At 40.9% G+C, this 25555-nt stretch overlaps 1 protein-coding gene across 6 annotated transcripts in view; it reads left to right on the top strand.

Moving 5' to 3' along the window:
- The window catches only part of LOC149796094 (phospholipid scramblase 2-like), an 87591-nt gene that overhangs the window by 21666 nt on the left and 40370 nt on the right, over positions 1–25555 (top strand). For all 6 annotated transcript variants that reach the window (XM_089966012.1, XM_089966009.1, XM_089966013.1 and 3 more), the window contains exons 3-4: positions 3193–3270; positions 22607–22802. In XM_089966012.1, coding sequence (XP_089822138.1) covers positions 3193–3270; positions 22607–22802 — 274 coding nt within the window. The remainder of the gene's footprint in view (positions 1–3192; positions 3271–22606; positions 22803–25555) is intronic.

Below are 25555 nucleotides of genomic sequence, written 5' to 3'. Positions count from 1 at the left end.
CAGGACGTTTCGCTTCACATCCCTATTTTTCCAGCTTAATGAAAGTGCCTGCTTGGATCGGGAGATCTTCCAATTTTGAGTGGTGCCATTTGGCCTAGCTTCTACACACAGAACCTTTAATGGGGTAATGAGAGTAGTTGAAGCCTATTTAAGGACACTAGTTAACCCAGTCCTCCAATATTTTGACAATTGGTTAATCCATAGGGGTCAGCTAGAGTCCCTCAGACTAGATCTGTCACTATTGGCCCTGAGTGACCAGGCTTTGCCTTCTGCCAAACCAAGAGAAATTAGAACTCGCCCCAACTCAAGATTTTGTCTATATACGCATGAATTTCCTTAAAAACAGAGTACATATTAGTCAATGTCCCTTGGGAAAGAATAGACAAACTCCTGCCCCTGTTGGAAGTGCTAAGAGTATATTGTTGTTATCCTTCTCTCTCTGCTAGGGACCATAAACTCCATTGCAAACCTAGGTAGACTGTACTTGAATCCTCTCTAGTTTCTACTTTTGGTGGTATGAAAACTACACAGGCCTACTAAATAGTTTGTTTGCTCAAGGAATGGATTTAGTGGACAGATTGAGACCAGTTTTTGGACAGTGTCCCCATGCAGAGCTTGAAACCCAACTCCTAGCTGTTTGCAGGTGTATCATATTCAGGAAGGGTCACTCATCTGGAGCCAGAAGAACAGATTCTTTAGAGTTGATGTACCAAGAAGAATTTACCCTCCACATCAACAATATGGATATTATGGTAGTGTTCTTAGACCCTCAGGGGGGTGTCCACCAAAAATAAGTCATCACTGCATGGTGGTCTCTACTGACAACATATCAGTGGTAGTGTACCTTAGGAGACAAGGAGGCAAATGTGCATCTTCCCTCTGCATGGAGGCTTGAAAACTCCTTCATTAGGCAACATCAGAAGAAATTTCCCTCTGAGGTTGCCACATTCCCAGCAGAAAGAATAATTTGGTGGACAGTCTGTCAAGGAAAGGGAAGAAAGTCTACATATAATGGGTGCTTCACCAATCCATAGCAGATAATCTATGTGGAATGGTCACTCCATCAATTCCATAGTAGAAGACCTTGTTCTTACTTTGGGGGACTCCATTGGTGGAGTTGTTTGCCACCTAACTAAACAAAAACCTCCATTTTTACATTTCCCCAGTCCCCAGTCATCGGGCCAGAACAATGAATGATTTCAGCCTGAAGTGAGATCATCTATTCTTTCAGCCTTGATGCCCTTTAGGATGATCCCACATGTTCAACACAATGTCAGGCACTCCAGTGCTCATCTCATTTTAGTTACCTCTTTGTGGCTTCAGTGATCATGGTTCAACAGCCTTTTCTGTCTACTCATGGATGATCCCAGGACCTTATCTCAGAGGAAGTACCTCCTTTTTGCAGCATAGGGCCTCGTGGCTACACAACAGCCCCCCAGATTCTCAACTTTTATGCTTCATTCATCTGAAACAATCCTTCTGCTAAGAAAAGTTTTTAATCAAAAGTTGCCTGGTGCATTATTTGTCCAGAAGATGATCAACATCTAGGGGCTTTCCTGCAGCCCTAACTAATATTCTCAAATCTACAAAAGGCCCAGCCATCGGGATGGATTAACACATAGCAGACCTGATTAGGTATTTTTGGGCAGCAAAGACTGGTGTCTCACTTTGTAATACTTAAATGAAATCTTTGTGTGTCTTGTGGTCTCTTAATAAAGCCCCTCATGAACATTTGGGCTAAGCTTCCATCAAGAACCTTATCCTCAGTATGGTTTTCTTGCAAGATGGAGCAAGTTTAATGCTTGTCTATGAAACAGGGCTGTATTAGGTTCAGTTGGTTTCTGTCCTTTGCCTACAGGTTTTGTTATTTTTTTAGAAAGAAAACAGCTTTCTTTGGTGCTTGACTCTTGATTGAGATCCTCTGTCTTGGCTGTATCAGTGCTGGGGATGATCAAGATGGACTTTTATGTCCAGTTAGAACTTTATGTTTTTATTTGGCTGCCTCTAAACTCAGCAAAAAAGGTAGGAAATGTCTTTTCTTTGCCATTAAAGTTTCAACTGATATTTCACCTTCCACGATTGTTAGATGGATTGCAATAACTATCAGGTGAGTTTACTAGTCTCTTACCAATAGCAGCCAGGCTTTCATGAATATTAATGCCCATTGCTGCCTCATGGACCTGTCTAACTTATTCATCTATGGAGGATGTGAGGAAAGCCATGATTTTGTGTTCTCACACTGCTTTCTCCTCCTTATATCTTTGCTCGTAGCTCACCAAAATGAAGACATATTCTCCACAGGCCCTATTGTCATCACTCAGACAGTGCCCCATGCTGATTTCATCCCACAATATACTTTTACTCTTCAGTAAGTGTGAGCATTCCTTGTATTTGTTTTTCTTTGCCAGTTGGTGGATCATCAGCCTCCCAACAAACTGATACATTTAGCCATGCAACAGCAATATGTATGATGTGATTTGGATTTTTTTAAACGTAGCTTTAACAATTTTTCAGTCATATCGCTACAATGTCTGCAATGTGGCAGTTTATAGTGCTGTCTAGCACTGGGGCATCATGCCGCAGACATGTAGCATGATGTCCCACCCAGTCACATTATCCTGACACCAGGCCGACCAGTCCTAACACTAACCTCTTAATGCTGAGCGCCAAGCAATGTAGCTGTTAGTACAGTTTTTGTAAGTCTTTGGTATGACTCGGCTGGGGATCGCCACGACCTCCCACATCCGAGGCGGACGCTCTAACCACTAGGCCACTGGAGCAGTATCAGTATGTATGAATTATTGATATGAAAATGTAATTCGGGAGTTGGTAAAACAAATTTTAATGATGTCCTCAGTGGTATTGCTTATTTTAACATTCTTCATCACAGGAGTGTGCAACCCACAGTTAAGCTAGATGCTTCCATGTTGTAATACTTATAAAGAGTGTAGTCACTGTAAATATTGTCTTCTTTCATGTTTTATTCAAAATAATTACTTGAATGAAAAGAGGTATCTGTTTCAAAAGATAAATACTTGTTTTTAGAGTGTCAGTTTGTGATATAAACCCTTCACCCTGACATGCTGAGGAATTATACAAAATTTCAGCATTGAAAACAATTATTTATCAGTTGACATAAATAACACTTTTCAGGTAAGCATTAATTATATGATGTTCTTTCATCTGTTGCAGTTGCTATTGGCTGGGAGAGAAACAACAAGTACAAGATCTGTAATTCTAATGAACAACAGTTTATGTATGCCAAGGAAGGTAAGATAAGACAAGTGATGAAAATGACACACTGCACATGCCTTGCTAGACTGAAAATAACACACTGTACATGTCTTGCTAGACTGAAAATAACACACTGCACATGTCTTGCCAGATTGAAAACTACACACTGCACATGTCTTGCCAGATTGAAAATGACACATACCTTGCCATATTATGTTTGGGATACTTGAATAGAAAATTTGAGCTCCATTAAGACCAGTTTTTCTTTACAAACATTGAACAAACACAAGGTCAGAGGTGATTTAGAAGGCATTCCGAAGACAGGTGATTTGAAGTAAAACTGTCCATTTAGAAGGCATTCAGAAATCAGAGGTGATTTAGGGTAACACTGTCCATTTAGAAGGCATTCAGAAAAACATGTGATTGGGGTAACACTGTCCATTTAGAAGGCATTCAGAAGACAGGTGATTTGGGGTATAACTGGCCGTTTAGAAGGCATTCAGAAGACAGGTGATTTGAGGTAAAACTCCCTTCAGATGGCAGTCAGAAAACAGGTAATTTGGGGTAACATTGTCCATTTTGAAGGCATTTAGAAGACATGATTTGAGGTAAAACTGTCCATTTAGAATGCATTTAGAAGACGGAGGTGGTTTGGGGTAACACTGTCCATTTAGAATGCATTCAGAAGACAGGTAATTTGGGGGAAAACTGTCCATTTAGAAGGCATTCAGAAGACAGGTGATTTGGGGGAAAACTGTCCATTTTGAAGGCATTCAGAAGATGGGGTAATTTGGGGTAACACTATCCATTTAGAAGGCATTCAGAAGACAGAGGTGATTTGGGGTATAAATGGCCATTTTGAAGGCATTCAGAAGACAGTGGTGATTTGGGGTAACACTGTCCATTTAGAAGGCATTCAGAAGACAGGGGTAACACTGTCCATTTAGAAGGCATTCAGAAGACAGAGGTTGTTTGGGGTAACACTGTACATTTAGAAGGCATTCAGAAGACAGGTGATTTGAGGTAACACTGTCCATTTAGAAGGCATTCAGAAGACAGGTGATTTAGGGTAACACTGTCCATTTAGAAGGCATTCAGAAGACAGGGGTAACACTGTCCATTTAGAAGGCATTCAGAAGACAAAGGTTGTTTGGGGTAACACTGTCCATTTAGAAGGCATTCAGAAGACAGGTGATTTAGGGTAACACTATCCATTTAGAAGGCATTCAGAAGACAGAGGTTGTTTGGGGTAACACTGTCCATTTAGAAGGCATTGAGAAGACAGGTGATTTGGGGTAACACTATCCATTTAGAAGGCATTCAGAAGACAGAGGTTGTTTGGGGTAACACTGTCCATTTAGAAGGCATTCAGAAGACAGGGGTGATTTGGGGTAACACTGTCCATTTAGAAGGCATTCAGAAGACAGGTGATTTGAGGTAACACTGTCCATTTAGAAGGCATTCAGAAGACAGGTGATTTAGGGTAACACTGTCCATTTAGAAGGCATTCAGAAGACAGGTGATTTAGGGTAACACTTTCCATTTAGAAGGCATTCAGAAGACAGTGGTGATTTAGGGTAACACTATCCATTTAGAAGGCATTCAGAAGATGGGGTGATTTGGGGTAACACTGTCCATTTAGAAGGCATTCAGAAGACAGGTGATTTAGGGTAACACTTTCCATTTAGAAGGCATTCAGAAGACAGTGGTGATTTGGGGTAACACTATCCATTTAGAAGGCATTCAGAAGATGGGGTGATTTGGGGTAACACTGTCCATTTAGAAGTCATTCAAAAGACAGGGGTGATTTGGGGTAAAACTGTCCATTTAGAAGTCATTCAAAAGACAGGGGTGATTTGGGGTAAAACTGTCCATTTAGAAGGCATTCAGAAGGCAGAGGTGATTTGGGGTAAAACTTCCATTTAGAAGGTATTCAGAAGAAAAGGTGATTTGGGGTATAAAATGGCCATTTAGAAGGCATTCAGAAGACAGATGCGATTTGAGTTAAAACTGTCCCTTTAGATGGCAGTCAAAAAAACAGGTATTTTGGGGTAACACTGTCGATTTAGAAGGCATTCAGCTGATTTCCTGCTTATGTAAACAATTAATGATACAAGCTGTTGTTTGCATTTAAGGGAGACAGAATTACATATCTGTAATTTAATTTTGTTTGGCTCTACTGATCATTGACTAGAAAAGTTCATGGGATGATCTGTTGTCCATCGTCCGTTAGTACAAATTTGCTATCGCTACTTTTCCTAAACTACTTGGAAGATTGCCTTGAAGCTTTATACACACATCTCATGGTTTAGTTGGTCCTAAATGAAACTGGTGCTACTTGGACATCCAGTTTGGCTACCACAGCAGCCATCTTGAAAATGTTAATTACTACTTGTAAATAGATTGTCATAACAACATGGGATTTTCACTGAATGACGTTTTATGTTGTCTAGTCAGTTGCAAATAAAAATGGTGCCAATGTGACATCAGATATAGCTGCCATGGTAGCCACCTTGAAAATCTTGTTATCACAAGTCTGCTTGAACAGAAACTCACACCGACATAAAGTTTTCACAGTAAGACTTCTTGTGATCTCTAGCCATAAATGAAAAAATGCTGCCAATCTGAGGTCCAATATGGCCACCATAGAAGCCATCTTGAAAAGCAGCAGAGGGGGCGAATCGGACATTTTGTCCAATCGTTATTTTGCTTAATTATTACTTTCTGCACTCAACGATCTAGTGTCGTCAGCGCCTGGTAAAAAAAAAACGACGACGTCGTTGGGGGATCGTCGCGTCGTCATTTGGTTTAATTAACACCTTCTGCGCGCCGATCCCCAGCGTCGTCAGCGTCCGGTAAGCACATCGACGACCGCGTCGATGTCATTGCCCCCCCTGCTGCTAAGTGGTTATTTACAATGAAAATTATTTACAACTAACCGAATATTTGGTCAAGTCCGATACGATATCGTGTCCGAGGATCATGTAAATTTATCGTTATGAATCCATGTGGGGTCGACTGAGCATGACTAAAAAAGTTTCGAAAAACATTAAAGTCCATGTCACCGCCGCACCATGTCTGCCAAATATTTCGTAGCGTGTGTGTATCAACGCCGTTGAATACAGCAAGAATATTGCAGTTATCTCTGATTACTTTTGGAATCTGAGTGTATCGTTGAGTGACATATATCACGTCAGTGTTTTTATGCCTGCCTCTGGAAAATATCCTAGCTGGGTTCTTTTGATTGTCTAACATAACATCATCGTACACGACTAGATTGTTAACGTCGCCATCAATATCATCAATACCCGGTGCATCATTGATATCCGTAATAAACTCAATAACATTCTTTTTAGCGATCGCTGATGCATTCTCGTTGAAATCTTTCAACACCTCGTAGCATCGTTGATCATCTACGCTAGGAGCAACCAAATACAACTTATCCCACTTCATCCATCTCATTATTAAATTGAGTAACAATTGCGTCTTGCCGGATCCAGATGGTCCGATGATAATCATCCGGATCGAGTTTGGTAACGCTGCAACATGCTTAACTGGTTCTCTTGTTTTAGTCGCCGAAAAATCAATTATATTCATATCTCTATACATAAATTATGGATCTATATTGTGTGAAGTGTAGAGTGCGTACTGGCACAAATGATATGACAACCGTTACGACAAGAAATAACAGATCGGCGCTTACTGGTAAGTGTGTACAATGCGGTACAAAGAAATTTAGATTTATTTCTATTAGACCCGGAGATGTTTTAAAAAAAAGCGAGGAGGTGACATCGCAGCCAAATTGGCAAAACTCCCCGGAACACCGTGGGCAAAGTATCCAGGAGAAAAACACCTCCCAGGATATAACTACTGTGGCCCCGGAACACGATTAGATATTAGACTCGATGATCAAAATCAGCCCAAACCCGGTGAGTATCCAATAAACGCTATCGATAAGGCGTGTCATGCTCATGATGTTGCTTACAAAAGTAGCGATCTGCAACAGCGTCATATCGCGGATGTAAAATTAATTCACGCGCTAAATGCTATTCCTGATAAATCCGTCAAAGAAAAATTGGCCTCATGGTTGGTAAAATCGGCTATGAAAGGTAAATTAATGATTGGCGCTGGTAATTAATAACAATCATCCAAGAAAAACGATGGATTCCATCTATTATTCTCCGAGAGGATACTGGAAGGGGAAGGCCGCAATTGGTAAGCTTGCAAGCGCTGCAAAGGTAACAAAGACCACTGCGGCTAATTGGTTATCCAAACAGGCTATATGGCAAATCTATCTACCACCGCCTAAACAAATCAACTTCTCGCGCTTTGATGTCAGCGTACCTAATGAAGTTCATCAGGCTGATATACTATTTCTGCCGCATGACAACGGTTACAAATACGCGCTAACCGTAGTTGATGTTGCGAGTCGATACAAACAAGCGGAACCATTGAAAACAAAGTCAGCAACTGAAGTAGCCGATGCGTTTGAGCGGATTTATCGAAGAGGTCCTCTGCGCTGGCCAAATCTATTACAAGTTGATCCTGGTAGTGAATTTCGCGGCGCTGTTTTATCAACGCTGAAACATCATAGCGTCGCGATACGACGAGGTCATACTGCGCTACATCGTGATCAGGCAATTGTTGAACGATTCAATCGGACTCTCGCTGAACGGTTATTTGGATATCAATACGCGAAGGAATTCATCCAAGAAAAACGATCTCGTGAATGGGTTAAAAGGTTGCCAGGTGTAATTGCAGCGTTAAATAACGAGATTACCCGAGTAATCAACATGAAGCCCAGCGACGCGATTAAATACGAGTATATACCCGGAAAATTAAAAATAAATAGCGTTTCTAAGCCGATTCTTGGCGATGTCACTGTTAGATATCTATATGAACCAGGAGAGCTTGAAGGCGGTAAAAAAAGGGCTACCGATCCTATTTGGAGTGTTACCACACATAACATATCAACGATAACACGATCAACTGGTAGACCACCGATCTATAGACTGGATTCAACTGCTCCTCAGCGCGGATTTACACGCGAGCAACTACAAGTGATACCTAACGATACTCAATTACCCCCGCGTGGTCTTAACTAGCGCCGTTGCGTCTATTACACTCAAGACAGGTCAACCTCACATTGTTTTTGACATGACCGAGACTGTTATCGATCCTATCCACGGTAAATTGGCGAGTGTCTTTATCCGAATAACGCCAACTCATTATACAATTGCAACTCGCGCAGTGATTATTCTGTTGTTGTCGTAGCGAGATTATTAATTCGGCATCAATATCAAAACGCCGCTGTTTTTTTTTATCCTGTTGGCGGTAACCCGAGAGTTTTCTATCAATGACGCTTGCATCGATGGTGACTTTGTCGCCGGCTTCGTCGGTGGCTTCGTCAATAACAATTCTTCGAAGCTGATTTATCCTTCGTACTCTGGACACTGCAAGATAGACTAGATTCGACCATTCGATGCGATTATCAACTATCCAAACAATTGTGTCCGTGATGGTTAGTCCCTGCGAGGAATGTATTGTTGTTGCGTATCCTAGCGTCCACGGGGATTTATCAGCACGTAGCGCGTCCTCGACGACGCTGATATCAACGAGCACGATATCATTCAGCACGAGAATTTGTTTTTCTGTCCGACCTGGAATTTCAACTTCAATGTTCTGCCGCCGTGTGTCCGCGGGTCTATAACATAACGGCACTGGACGCGTTGGAAACTTTTCCTTATGCAACGTAAACAACTTCCGCTGAAGTGTGTCTCTGACTATCTTTCTACTCGCTACAATCAAATCGTTTGGTCTCCATGTTTCCCAGAATTCATTTAACGGCGTTTCCGGAATCACCTCGCGAATTATTTCACATTGAATTCTATCCGGCTGTAATCTGATTAATTTCTTAACCTCGCGCAGTTGTTCATCAAGTGCTCGGTAATCAGTATCGGTTTCTTCATAATAGTCCACAAAACCCCTTAACCAATCATGTGGACCCTCGCCGACAAATGGTGGTGGTTGGCCATGGTCCCCACACATGATTACCGCTGTATTCGCGCGCAGCAACCACTCAAGAAACATTTGTAAAGTATCTAACGAAACAGTACATATCTCATCCCAGATGATAATGTCGGGAATAAATTTTTCACCCATTCGATCAGGAGTCCACTCACCGCCGCTGTATCGAAAAAAGCTGTGATAAGTAACGGCGTCAACATTTCGTTGTTTTATCTCTCGCGCTAGTCTATGGGTCGGTGTAAGCACGATTATACTTGCCCGCGTTCGAAATAATTCAATTGCCCGAGTCGTCTTTCCTGACCCGCCACAGCCGCTTAAATAAACCGTCTTGTGTCTACAAATTGGATCAGAACACGATGGTGCATTAGACCATTCTGACAATTTATCACCGCGTAAGTAGTTGTTCTCAACGGTGACATCTGCTGACGGGGAATAATCGCGTCGTATTTCATTTTTAATTCTCCATGTACCCCAACTCTCGTCCGGACTAGTAAACTCGGCTACGTTTCCTTTATACGCTACGTCAACATAAAACGAATCAACGGCTACTCTAACCGCGGTATCGGGGAATCTATTTATCATCGAGAATAAATTGATAGCGGCATATCCCAGCATAGACGCCCTCAAATGTGGATACGCCGGGCTGTCTCCATCGCTGTAGGTAACAACTGTACCCAACCTCGTTCCATTGGACAAGAAAGCTGTTTTGCAGTTCACGTATCTATTTTTTGCCACTGTGTCCTTGATTACGAAATCATATTCTGCGTCATCTATAATCAGCCGTGAGCAATATCGTTTGTAGTCGTGGTTTTTTCCACCTTGTGTGAACTTACCAATTATTCTTCTACCGAGATCTTTTGCCTCGCGGTTTCGTTGGTTAAATATCCTCCTGGACCATTCGATGATATATTCCTCGTCGGCATCAATGTTTTTTCTGGACTCGTCAATTATGCTATCTAGACGCTCCGGTTCTGGTAACCAGACTTCAGTCTGTGCCCGGTATGATATAATCGCGTCACTGACAATCAACGAAACTAGCATGCTACAATCAATCATATACCGTAGCAGCGCTATTGGCAGCCATCTCTTTTCAGCCATGTGTCTACCGATCCAAATATAGCAACAGCGATGGAGTCCTGCCGCGAATTCAAATGATACTATGCGAGCGAATCCGGTTAAATCAAAATCAGGCAGTGGTCCATTAATAGCAACACGAATCATTTCATGACTGGGGTGTCCAAATCGTCTAAAGTACTCAGCGGCGGATCCATACCCGAGAAAACTCGCTGGATAACAGGCAACCATATCAACCGAGATCATAGCGTCGCGGTTGTATTCAGTGTTCCATAGTCCACCGTGATAGTATTCCAAACAACTGGATTGTACATCCGGTAGAAATTCCCTGCGCGTTGGTCTCCACGCATTTTTCCTTGCTGCAACATGAGCTACAACCGATGGAATCGTAAAACAATTTGTTAGCAGTTGTTCATCATGCTCCTCAAATTCTATGGCGGTTTTTTTCATCCTGTTGTGAAATGCTTCAGTGCGATATAATTCACCGTTTGGTCTTACAAACTGATCAAAGGTATCCGCATCGTTTTCAGCGCTGCGAAGTAACCACATTGATACAGGGTCGTTTTTACACAAGTAGGCAATAGCATCAAATAGTTTCCTCTCCGCGAGAAAACCGTCCTTGGAGAATTGTTCTCCCAGGAATTCTTCGGGGATATACTTTACTGTTCTATCCCGTGGAAATATTGTGATCACGGGCGTCCATGCGTGTTCGTTATGATCAATAATTTTGATTGGGGCTCCCTTCGATTTATACTTCGATTCGTATAATACTTCACCGGTTATCGTTGTAACGGTTATTGGAAATCTCAGCGATGTTTCTAATCTCGCTATGTCGCTGATGGTTGCTCCACGCTCTTTTACGGTTAGTTCCCACTGGTTGATTTTGCTACGTCGTAAATCAGTCAATTTGTTTCCTCGACATGCATTTGTAAAATGCTCTATTATTCGTTCTGCTACACAATTTATCCCAGTTGACTGTTTCATCGGTTTCAGTTTTCCGATATCAGGTTTCTTATTTAACGGGTATATTCCATAAACAACTGCTGTTTCAGGATACGCTCGTTCATAGTATGGTTTGTCAATTCCGGTTAACAACCCCGGCTTGGAGTCGCGGCTGACAGTGACTGTTTTCTTGTCGCTGAGAACTGGTTCAAATTTATCACGCATGATCCAATCGCCTGATTCCACCCGGACAATGAATTTTACTCTGAAGAAATACCTTTTACCGTCAAGTTGTGATATTATCATTGCTGCGCGGTTGTCGTTCATGGTAGCATTAACAATGCCATCAATTCGAAATGTTGACCAACTGTGAGATGCGCCATCACGCTTGAATTCATTGATACAATCGCGTATTTTACTCAACAGGGTTTTATCGTTTATTAACGCTTTTGGTGTGTCCTTGAGGACTCTATCGAGATTAAACCTAATATTTTTCCGGGGCTTAATTGCTGCCAATCTCTCGAACTCATCCATATAATTAAAACAAGTATTTAAATGAAAGAATATAGTATAATGAATCACTGCAAATGGTTGATGATTGGGTCGACAACCCCGTGCAATAAATCATGTAGAGGTGAATTCTGCGGGTATCATTTACAAAGCGTTCGTAATGGTTCTTTTGGCCCCCTCCCGTGCTTGGTTTGCCACGTCGGTGTAAGAGGAAAATCACAGTTGTGTATCAATTGTGGCGGAAAGCGATACAGGGAACTAAAACGCTATTATGACAAGCGAATTAAAAACGCCGTCATCAACCCCACCGCCGACTTCGTCATCAAAACCCCCCAAGACTACGTTGAAAGATTCATAATTAAACCAAATAATAAATTAGACAAGTAGTATTATTATACAAATGGACCAAGAATTTCAGCCGCATCCCCTGCTCGTCAATTACGAGGCATCTCGCGACGGTATTGTTAGAAATCGTAGACTGAAGAAGCCGGTTGGATGGAAAAACAATCACGGGTATTTAATGTTTACTGCTGGAGGGAAAAAATATCTCTGTCACAGAATCATCTATGAATGTTTCCACGGATTGATCAAAGATACTCTCGTTATTGATCACATTGATTCTAATTATCAAAATAATAGACTGTGTAATCTGCAAGCCATCTCTCAGAGTGAAAATAGTAAAAAAGGCCAAACTGGTAAATACTCAAAGAAAGCAAAACCCGTAAAGTCATTTGATACAACAACTCACGAGGAAAAAATATTTCAGTCGATGAATGAGGCAGGAAAATATTTTGACATTTGTATCGCCTCAATACAATTTGTTGCAGAACGAATATATCAAACAGCGATCTCAAAAAAGACGGGTCATAGAATTCGATTTTCATATATAACATCAAAGGGAGATAACTCGTTTTGTGATAGCGTCGCATGACAAGAGTTACGTCCCTTGAAGTCTAATTAATGTTGCGTCCCTTGAAGTCCAATTAATGTTGCGATTAATTAATCATTTTACGATGAAAACTAATGAAATACACGCTATTATCTAACAGCTGTATTCTTTTTTTTAATGTTTTATTTGAGTATTTGGTTTCATTTAAATGCCGTGAAACACCATTAATAAGTATTTAAGGATTCAAACGATTCAAGGGAATTCAAATTAACACACACCTTGTGACTGACGCCGCTGTATTAGTCACTTTATATACAAGATGACTCGTTATAAGCCTGGGGCTTTCGAAAGCCAATTCAACTAATCAAAACTAACCCACGCTCTTGACCCGGGCGTGTGGTTGTCTTTTGTTCACAATCATGCAACCGGGTTAATTTAATTGGGTTGCTTTTGATTGGTTGAATTGGCCGTAGAGTTCCGCCCCGCCGTTTTATGTTTGTGCTGTCTTGTACCGTCCCATCATCCATCAATCATTTCATTGTAAATATATTCATCCTTAATTAAGTACATGTAGTGATGTCCCCCAAGCATATCTTCTGGGCGGTCTACGATGACGTTTGTCACCCTAGGCCTCCCTCCCGGAGATGTATGCTTTGGGGTTCCAAGATGTGAATGTCCTTAATTAAGTATATGTATATGCCTGTAATCTGCCACAACACTCGAGTGGAGATCTACGGCATTGTACTGTCCATGTATGCCTGCAATCTGCCACAACACTCGAGTGGAGATCTACGGCACTGTACTGTCCATACAAAAAACGGGGTCAAAAATGGCCCCAATAATTTTATTAAAATTTTTGATATTAGAAATAAGATGTTTTATAAGAATAATGAATATCGAAGACATCAATAATATATTAACTGAGATTTCAAAATTAAAAAATCAAGGAATTGAATTATCTGATGGTCTCGACAGTGAAAAAATATTATCCGATTATGAGATTATTAACGAACAGTCGAAACGGGGGCGTTTTACCCTGGCCCGCGAGTATTTTTTTATAAAACGATTACAACATACGATTAATGAGAACCTGTACCACAATGACGCAAATGCATTCATTGGACTATTTACTGCCGTTGAAATAATACGAAAAAAACTCGGACGTGTTTATGAACGACGCCGGGAGATTTCTAGTAAGATCAAAAACATTAGAAGGATTATAGACGAAAACTCCGTGGAGCTCCCGATGGTACACTCGGCGGAAAATTAGAAAATTGCGGATCAATTTACAATAATGGTAGGTGAATCACTTACTACTCGGCTAGCCAGAGAGCGGCTAGCAGCGCTTAAAAAGTTTATACCGTTACGAGACAGAGTGAGAGAGAAACTTCAAACGCGACAACAAATGCAAACCGATTTTACTGTTGGAAGCGAACAGTTATTTGCCCCGGTAACTAAAGCGACTAAGGATGTTACGGCGGCAACTGTACCCGTTCTTGGTGCGCTTGAAAAGATAGCGGCAGAGACAAAACAAACAAAAAGGTCTTTAGAAACACTCCCTGCAAAAATAGCGGCTGCTACAACACGGAGGCCACCACCACTCGCTATAACCGAACCACAAGAACCTTATGTTACAATGGCCGACGAAGAAGAACCAGGCGCCACCGCAAGAGAACCAGAAGAAGAAATACCCGAAGAAACACCAGAAGAAGAAATACCGGAAGAAAAAGAGGGGAATATACCCCGTATTGTACTCAAGAAGAGCACAATAGATCAAATTAGAGGCTTCAGCAACAGGGAAGAATTAATTAATTTTACTGCCAACAATTTTGCTAAGAACATACGAGATAAGAAGCATATCAATAGCGGTTACGAGAAAAATATAAAGTCGTTAAAAGACTGGGCAAGAATAGTGTATTTAGCAAGTAAACATAAAGATGCATTACCACATCGTAGTAAATCCGATTACGACGCATTCCACAAGGAAGTTAAGAGTATAACACCAAAAAAAGGAAAAGGATACCCTGTTGGTAAAGAATCCTACGGCGTTACCTGCCCTAATAGTGTTCTCAGTGATATATCACGGCTGGAAGTACTAATCGGAGGAAAACGAGCCGGAAATAACTCTCCGGAAATAATCAATGAGGCCGCTGATATTTGCAAGCGTTTATTTGCAGGCGGTATTATGGACATTAATGCATATCGAACGCTCATAGACGAGCTCGTGGATGATTAATTGGAAAACTGGTGTTTTTAATAAGGATGATCATACACTACAACCATGATAAACCAGTACTCGTCTACGTGGTAAACTCGCGATTGCCTGTTTACCGCGCGTACTATGGAGATGGTCTCGGTAGCACCATTGCGGGGTTATTTACAAGAATGGCTCCAAAAGTAGCGCCGTTAGCCAAACAATTAGGAATGAAGGCTATTGATGTTATTCGTGATAAGGGTATTAGTGCTATTGGAGATGTTGCCGGAAAGGCGCTTTCTGCCGCGCGAGACAAACTAATGTCGTTGGTGAAATCCAGGAGAAAAAAACAGAAACCACCGGTGATGCCATCAACGACAGTGATGCCTGCAAATGTCAGTAAAGTAATAAATAACGCCGTGGAAGAAAAATTAGAGTCGTTGGCGACGACTCCGTCGTTGGCGACTTCGCCATCCGCCGATGCGGCAACCAACGCGCTCATGAACGCGATAGCGGGGAGTGGTTTAAATTCAAAGAATTTACGACGAAAAAATCGCAATTGAAAACATCAACATGATAAATAATAGAATGTTTGCGCGTACCGCTGATCCCGCGTTTGATATGGATGCCCCAGTGCGCAGGGATGATTCTGTCCGTGATTATCAATATTATTCTTATTATGCAGCGCAACCCGACCTACGATCGCGAATTGAACTTCAGGTCCAAGATACCAGTAAATACTTTCTGCCGTGTGAAGCGTTTATCGAAATTGAGGGAGAACTCGTGACAAATGCCGCCGATAATACACCATACGCAGATGACCATCGTGTTCGAGTTGGCTTCGTCAACAACGGTATCATGGCGTTATTTGAGAGCGCCAGATATCTTATTGACGGGCGAGAAATTGAATCAATAGAACGCGAGGTTGATGTTGCAACGACGATAATTGGGTTGGCGAGATACTCGGATGATTATACAAGATCGGCGGGCCCATCTATGATGTTTGCGAAGGACACCACCAATAACGCTGACCATATTCAGTACATCAACGTGCTGGCGGAAAGAGATACCGCAACTGACCCACAGGCTGAAGCAGCCAATCCAGACCGCAGAGCAAGACCAGGTGCTAATTTTAATATTATAAAAAGCACCAACAATGATTACAATCTAGGATTCGCAGCACGAGTAGGAATGTTGCAAGGACCACGCCGACAGTTTTCATGCGCGATTCCACTCCATCACATATTTGGATTCTGCAGAAATGTCAGAAAAGTTGTCTATGGGGCTAAGCATACAATCGCGCTGACGCGAAGGGGCGATGATAACAATGCAATATGGCGTGCTGCTGGCGTCGCTGCCGGTAAAGTCATTTTAACTAAAATGGCATTGTGGATGCCGGTGCTGACTCCATCAGTTACCACGGAAGCACGATTGTTAGCATTTATGGAACAGGGAGGGAAATCGTTGTTGAGTTGGCTAGCGGTAACAACTGATGCTAAAGAGGATAACGTCGCCGATACGTTTACATGGCACCTGGCATCAAAACAGGGTGTTTCAGCCCCGCGTCATATATTCATAGCGCTACAGAATAGGGAACGATTGGGCAGTCAAGAACGCAGCCATATGATATTTGATCAATTAGGAGTCAGGGATGTTTCGCTGAGAATAAACGGACAACAGGAACCATCCGAGGATATACAGCTTAATTACGGCGACAACCATATCGCACGTGTGTACCATCGATTGCTGTCGTATATGGGTCGTGATCAAAACGTCGACACTGGTTTGCAAATATCACAACTTGATTTTAAAAACCTGTATCCGATTTATTATTTTTCGCTGGAACATCTTGATTTAACGAGACAATCCGTCGTTGATATACACTTCCGAGCTCGTATAGCCCCGGGTGGTGTTAATTATAGAGCGGTTGCTGTCATTCTCAGCGATAAATCAATGCTGCTAGAAGGTGTTGGTGGACGAATGAGAATCGTTGATGCGCCAGTGGAAAACATGTAATTGAAAGCACAAAACGCGTTTACAATAAATGTCGTATAGTGTCGTCAGTGTAGAGTTGACTGATGGTCAAGTCAAGAAATTACGATCAAAGTCGGCTAAACAATGCGGAACCACAATAACGCTGAAGCCGTCGCAGATGGCGGGTGGTAATCATAAGATATCGTTGACGGCGCGTCAAATAAAACATTTCAATGATGCGATGAAGAATAAAAAGGGTGTTCAAATAGATTTTTCGGCCGCAGCAATTAAAAACATGGAAAAGACCGGTGGGATATTTCCGCTGTTAGCTGCGATTCCGGCATTGATTGCCGCGGCCGCACCAGCAGTGGCTAAGGCGGCGGCGTTAGGAGCCGTTGGTACCGCGGCGGGGATGGCATTGAAGAAGGCAACCGGGAAAGGCTACAAAAAAAAACGACCCGTGGCCGGAAAGGGTCTAAGACTACCGGGAACCCCGTATTCATGGTACTCGGGAAAGGGTCTAAGACTACCGGGAACCGTTTATTGACTCGGGAGTCAATGACTCCTGAGTCTATGACTCCCATGTCTAATTTTGATTTAATAGACGCCGCAAACGCGTTAGCGATAAAAAACTTCAGAGGTGTTTTCATGAGGGATCAATTACCGACAAAACCAAGGAATATTGAAACAGGCATAATTAACCTCGATGGGTCCTCCGGAGCGGGGACTCATTGGGTTGCATACGCGATTGATCCGCGTGCAATCGTCTATTTTGATTCATACGGGTTAGCCCCGCCAAACGAGTTCATGCGGTATATCCGGGCGTGTTCAGCCCCGGCGTGTTCAGCCCGGGTTTTTTATTCCACGCTGCCAACACAGCAATTAAGTGACCCACCGATATGTGGCCGTGAGGTATTAAACGTACTCGCGGCGATTTCATCATCGCGGAAACCACCTCATGTGGTTGTAAACGAATACACTAGTGGGGTCGTAGAAGCTCAACGGATTTTAGAGAATAACATTTACAATAATAATGATTGATATTTGGGGACGATCGGTTTCGGCGCTGAAAGAATCCACGGAAACGGCCGTCGCCGACATAAAAAAACTAATTGAGGATGAAATCGCTGATACGTTGAATTTAACCAGTGTTGACCCGGACGAAATAGTTGTGTTTCAAGACCGCCAGGGTAAATTGAAATCCAGTAATGTGTCGCTGAATGACGTTTTAATACGACAGCGTGATGCCGCCGAGAACGCTATCGCGCTGTATACCAGCGACGGACGACTCAAACCGGGTGAAGATATATCGATGATAGATGGAAGAATAAGTATACTTGGCAACAGTTATATAACCATGTCGAATTCGTTAAGGGGTTTACGTGGTGAATTTAACTTTCATGGAGAACAGTTCAGGTCGATGCTAACGCGTTTCACCAATGTGCAACACATTGTCGATAGTTTTTTTCGGGGATCCACGACGGCAGACGAACCAAATCTTGTAAAAATAAAAAATGCTATTTCGGATCTTATGGAGATGTCGGCCAATTTACCCCCGTTGCGAAAAAATGTTAACAGGATCGATGACAACTTTGATAAATTCTTTGGTAAAAAAAATACCAAGCCGGATGAGATTACAATAACTATAAATGATATCACTGCGTATGGACAGGAAATAAAAACAATCAAAACTGATGTTGCAACAAACAAAAGGAGTGTAGACGCGCATGAACGGGAAATAGAAATAATCGGCGCTAATGTTGCAACGATCATAAATAATGTAGACTCGCATGGACGGAAAATAGAAACAATCAAAACTGATGTTACAACGATCATAAATAATATGGACACGCATACACAGGAAATAGGAACAATCAAAACTGATATTGAAGCGAACAAAAAAAATATAGACGCGTATTGGCGGGGAATAGGATTAATCAAAACTGATGTTGCAGCGAACAAAAAAGGTATAGACGTGCATACATATGAAATAGGAACAATCAAACTTGATGTTGCAGCAAACAAAAAAAGTATGACCGAGAATACACGGGAAATAGAAACAATCAAAACTAATGTTGCAGCGAACAAGAATAATATAGACGCGCATTGGCAGGAAGTAGGAATAATCAGAACTGATGTTGAAGCGATTAAAGACGGGCTACCGAGAGTAGCAGAGCAATTTGAAAAAATAAAAATCCCTCATGAGAACATCATCAACACAGTATACACAATTCGGCATGGATCATTCGATTGGACTCCTACACAGAATACAGTAAATATCACCGCAACTGTTAAGGGCATTTATCGATTGACACTGATTTCAATGATGCAGTTTAATATATTATCGTCGAGTTCATCCGGGTTTAACAATACAATATCAACAATTATAGACAAGAACGCAACTGAACTATTTACAATTTATGCCGTTGATAGAAATCTAGCCGGGGCAAACATTACATGGTATGTGGAATTTGTAGCGAATCTAAGTAATTAAAAACACTAGTTCTTTTAAAATAAAAATGACCACCAAGGAAATTGAATCAGAGGTATCACCGACGTCACATCAATATCGATTCGATACCGCAAAAGAATTCTCCGCGAACTTGAAAACGCTTTCCGAACAATACCGTGCAAAAATAAAAAAATACCGCCGAAAAATAACCGCCATCGACGCGGTCGTGTACTCGGTGTCGGGTATAGTGGCCGGTACCGGTGTTATTTTATCCACGGTGACCACGATAGCCCCGATCGCTGTTCCAATCGCTGTCTCCGCGATGACAACAGTTGCTGGAGTCGCCAACGCAATCACTAGGAAGATATCATCGTGTTTTCAGAAAAAACTCAACGAGTATACAGTAAAACATCAAATAGTATCCGACGCATACTCGAAATTATCCGGGTTGATCTCGTTATCGATTGATAATTTGTTCGTATCCGATGTTGAATTCTCCACGATGGTCCAGTTATATAGCTCCGCGATGTCAAAAATCGAGGATTTTCAACTGGAAGCCGAAACCACCTGGTTGTTGAAATTAGACACTAAAGACAACAAATAATAATAATGTCGCTGAACCCCGAAGGGTTTCAATTACTTCAGCGGATCGCGGAGAACACCACTCCGGTACAAACAAATATGATATCAATAACGTCAACGAAACCCGAATTCAGTGTGAACTTCCCGTCGCCGGTTCCAGTGAAGGAAATAGCGCTGGCAAAATTGCGAGTATATCACAGTTGGCCTAATATTCGAGCGGACGCATTTAACGGACAACAACCTAATAACTCGCTGGTTTTTGCACGGAAAAATAAACCCGATGGGACCCCAGACTGGGAGGAGGTTACAATACCAACTGGGTCATACCAAATAGAGCAAATCAATAAAGAATTTCAACGCAGAATAAAATCGATCACAGGAAAGGAATCAAAAATCGCTATTACGGTTCATGAACCGACGTTATCATCGACGATTGAAATAAGCACACCGGGGTATATGGTTGATATTTATAACAGTTCAATAAGAACCATACTAGGATGGCCTAAGAATCCACCCGCGGATTTGCACACAAATGTGCAATCGTATCATGAGATTAATCCCAGTTATCTGAATGATTTGTCTATTATAAGAAACACGTTATTACCCAGCGAGTTTATATTTCAAGACAGGAATACCATGCAATGGTTTTTTCCGTATAAGAAAACTCCTGAATTGTCAGCCAAGGTCACAGTTCGTTTAGATGATATCACTGGTGCGTTTGCCGAGATTAATCGTAATTACCAATCACAACTAGAACAGCTACGGAAAACAAAAGCACGAAAACACGTTGAGGTGTTAAATCAACTTATATCAGACATGGAATATATTAATGAGCGAATCGTTAAGACAATATCCGATAGCAGCGATGATAATAAACAAAAATTCCTAACCGGGTATAATATCACAGAAGCCGATTTACCCGATTTCAAGTTTCCAGGATACAACGCGCCAGAACTAAGAAAGTCTCTTAATGATTTTCTCAGTCCATCAACTTATATCCTCAGACACGATAACGGGGATGATGGTATGCATATTGCTCCATACAACGTAAATATCGCATCGGTGATAGCAATCAATCTAGTGTGTGATGTTATCGAAGGGAGTTACCAGGTAGATACCAATCAATCAAATCAAGCTCAACAGGGATATATCCTTTATTCATTTTCACCAACAGCCCCTCCGGGATTTTTAATCGTTGAGAATCCGATTAATCCGGTCTATATGCGATGCCATGATCGGTTTTTAACGAGAATTAATTTTAAACTCACCGATCAGTCAAATAACCTAATTGATCTACAGGAGGAGGAGTTAGTGATCACTCTGTTTGTAAGATCATTGTAAATAACCTCTTAGCAGCAGAGGGGGCAATGACATCGACGCGGTCGTCGATGTGCTTACCGGACGCTGACGACGCTGGGGATCGGCGCGCAGAAGGTGTTAATTAAACCAAATGACGACGCGACGATCCCCCAACGACGTCGTCGTTTTTTTTTTACCAGGCGCTGACGACACTAGATCGTTGAGTGCAGAAAGTAATAATTAAGCAAAATAACGATTGGACAAAATGTCCGATTCGCCCCCTCTGCTGCTTGAAATTCTGTTGTATACTCCTCCAGAATAGAAAGTCATATTTTGAAATATTTGTACTCTTCTCCAAATTGATGGCTATATCAACATGCAGTTTTCACCAGTAGACTTCTTATACTAGTTTGTCATAAATGAACTTAGTGCCAGTACATTTAATATGGCTGCGATGGCTGCTGTCTTAAAAATCTTACTGGCATTACTCCTCCTGAATGATTGATTATTATGATGGGGTTTTTGCCAAGCCCTACATGAAAATGGGGCCAATTTTACATCCAATATGCCATAACTACTGTCTTAAAAACCTTGCTGTCACTACTCCGCCTGAATGGATGATTATTATGAGATTGGGTTTTCACCAAAAGACTTCTAATGATGTTGATTTTGTCCTTAATGAAAATGATGCCAAGTTGCCACCCAGCATGTGTGCTACAGCAGATAATTTGTAAATCTTGTTATCACTGAAGAATATCAAAGATGGTTTTAACAATCGACAGTTTATAGGAAAAAAAGTTGTATATTGAATTCTTGAAAATTCTTTGCATAAGTCCCATTTAGAAACTCGTTCTGGAATGTAACTTATTTTTGTTTCATATTTTTATCTTCTTTATTATTTTGTATTTTTTTGTTCTAATTTTTATACTTATTAATTTTAATTCGTTGATAGTTCATGAAGATGGTTTCATCTTTGAAAAGCTCTTGAGATTTGTAAGAAAGATGACTTGAATTTTGGAAATAACTTGCTGAATTTATCTTAGGAAGTTCAAAACAATGAAACTAAAACAAATTATTAAGTTCAGAATTTTTAATTATTTACAGCACAAAGTAATGTGCAAGACATGTGACATAGTTAATGATGTATCTATAATGTGAGATGGTGCATTTAGTTGCACATGAAGAGTAAAAAGCTCAAAAGATAAATATAAAAAATTTGTCTGCTATCACCTTGCACTTATAGAGCGTCAACATGTTATTAGTTTTATACTTCCACTTCATGTTTCCATTTAAACAAAAATGTATTGAAAGCTTTTTGAAGCCCTTAATAAGATTCCTTAAAACGTGTCTGGAAAACCCTCAAGGGCTATGCAGACAGTGATTTATTCTCATTGATTTTAGCTGTTAATTGAAGTTGTCTCCCTTGTAGACACTGATTGTTTGACCCGCCAGTGCTGTGGAAATATGCGTCCATTCACAATAAACATCACAGACAACATGAACCAGCATATTTTCCAGCTACATCGTCCCTACCGCTGTGTCGGGAGCTGTCTCTGGTGCTGCTGTCTGCAGGAAATGGACATCCAGAGTCCCCCTGGCATCAGCATTGGATCAGTCAAGCAAATGTGAGTTACCTCCCTTTACCACCCCATAGCAGTAGTACCTGGAGCTGTGCATCTTAATCCATCTATCCCTTTATAAGAAAGCCATTGTAATGCAATTATTATCCAGATCCAAATCATTGAAGGCCACATCTGCATCAGACCACTGCATTTTATCACGCTCATTAGCAAGCTTTGATTCCTCCAGAAGTGGCTTGGATTTAACCATTTGTATGCCATTCAGTTTGCACAGAAATAGAAATGTATTTTTTTAGTTTTTGTAAGGCTTGAAGAGGTGAAATCATTCCAAATGAAATGTGAAATTTCATTTGGGCAGGTACTAACCATAATTTCTGTATGTCTTTGGACACTGTTTATGAACACCAGCTTTATAATTCAAGTTGTTGAAATTGGGAGAGCCATTTTTCACTGTTTGTTAGATTGCTGACACTGATAAAACAAGCAGTATTTGTTTCAAACTTAATTGCAAATGCTTGAAATTAGAATTGTTTGTCCTATTGTCCTAGGCAATCTGACATTTATTTTTGAAAGCTGCCTTCCCTAAATACCCCTGCATCTATTTTTTAAAAAACTGTATTCTCTAGGTACCATATATTTTTAATGGAACAATCCCAGTAACATTTTTTTCTGCTCTTGCCTAAATTTTACTGATCATATATTTTCCCGTTTCTCCTGATACACATTTGTGCACAATGTCCCATCCTTTTCTGGGCCATATTTTAAGTAGTCCCTGGATTTCTTTCTCTTCTCTAGGTCATATTTATGATCACATTGTCCTCAAGTAATTTTTAATGTTGTAGTGGTTGCATACCTTGCAAGAATTTCCAAATCTTTCCACTTGTCACCTCACAATGCAGTGAATGATTTTATCAACAGTGTGGCTGAAATGATTACTCGGATAAACATTTGATGGTTTGTGTATTAACAGTAACCAGTTGTAAAATTTAGTAAACTGAAAATTGATAACAAACCCCTTCCTCCCCCTCCCCAGCTAGTAACACTAGGTGTATTTACTAAGCTGAGTAAATGTAGGAATAAATTGAAAATTCTTAAACTTTCTCATTCCCAGCCTTTTCTTCAAAAACAAGCTGCTTTAGAGATGAAACAATATAGCAGTCTGCACCAGATATAGCTTGGATCAATGCATGTTCAGTCTTGTGTAGTCAAAATACAGAAGGGTTAATAGGAAGATGCTCTGATTAATATTTGTTGTTTGATCCTGTGTTGTAAACAATCTGCATTTCAGTAGCATATCATTAAATTGGTGTATATTGCTGCTTGTTTAGCAAGAGTGATGTTGAATGGGTTTATGTACATTAATTAAGTACTGAAAATTAAGTACTGAACATCAAGCTTCGAGTGTTAACATAAGTTGGCCGATAAGCCAGAATGGAAAACATGAAGAAGGATGCAATCTATAAGATTTTAAGCTTTCACATGACAAAGAAGAAATTTGTACACTGTTAACCTGATTTTTTTATATAGCAAATACACATTTTCTATGAGAGATCATGAAGGTAAAATGTACAAGTTTGAACCACTGTGACAAAAAAATCACTTGAGAGAGTTTTGCACATGCAGACAGTTTTTCAGTTCCAGAGATCAGAGTATCAACTGAACTGTCAAAATTTATAACCAGACAGTTTGTACTGAAGTGTGCACTTGACCTTCTTCCTCTGAGTTTTGTTTTTGAGTTGTTAAAGTTTTGTTGATGTCCTTATTCTTTAATATAAGCAGCCTTTATGCCATGTGGTATCAAACTATTGCCACTTTACAGTAAGGAACAACAGCTTCTCACTGATAAAGTGAAGGGCAAGCCTATTCCTTGACATTTGACCAAAAGATAAGTGTAATGTGAAGTGAAGGGCAAGCCTATTCCTTGACATTTGACCAAAAGACAAGTGTAATGTGAAGTGAAGGGCAAGCCTATTCCTTGACATTTGGCCAAAATACAAGTGTAATGTGAAGTGAAGGGCAAGCCTATACCTTGACATTTCACCAAAAGACAAGTGTAATGTGAAGTGAAGGGCAAGCCTATACCTTGACATTTCACCAAAAGACAAGTGTAATGTGAAGTGAAGGGCAAGCCTATTCCTTGACATTTCACCAAAAGACAAGTGTAATGTAAAGTGAAGGGCAAGCCTATACCTTGACATTTCACCAAAAGACAAGTGTAATGTGAAGTGAAGGGCAAGTCTATACCTTGACATTTGACCAAAACACAAGTGTAATAGGGCTACATAAGCTTAACGTGGCATTGTATGAGCCACTCAACAGTCACAACAGATGCCAACAGGTGTCCAGCTACTTGAGTAACCACCCACTGATAAAAACCTGGGTATCTTTGTATTGTTTCATGCCAAGGAAAGGTCTGCCTCATCCAGTAAATAATTGACCTTAATCCCATAGCTGGTTTTCCCACATGATAAATCTTTGTTTGAGCCACAAGTGTGGTACAGTGACAAGTAACAAAGGGTAGTTATTTGATCTTGTCACACAGCTGGCACGTGTTCAGTTGCAACCTTGAGTTGATTTAAAAAATTTTGGGATCAAAGTGTTACTTACAAAACTCAAGCTCAGTCTCTTAATAAGCATCCACATATGACAGCAAGGCCAAGAAAAGGGAGTCAGGTGATATTTATGTTGACCATGATGATTTTTCCCAACAATGATGGAAGATTTCAGAACTTTCTCAGATAATGAGGATGAATTCTTGGACTTTGTACCAGATGACCTTAGGTAGCAATATTTATAGA

The sequence above is a fragment of the Sinohyriopsis cumingii genome, chromosome 7, assembly GCF_028554795.1.
Source record: "Sinohyriopsis cumingii isolate HCF-2022 chromosome 7, ASM2855479v2, whole genome shotgun sequence".
Taxonomy (NCBI): Eukaryota; Metazoa; Mollusca; class Bivalvia; order Unionida; family Unionidae; genus Sinohyriopsis; species Sinohyriopsis cumingii.
Note: the sequence above shows the minus strand (reverse complement) of the source record. Positions and strands in the feature narration are given on the sequence as shown.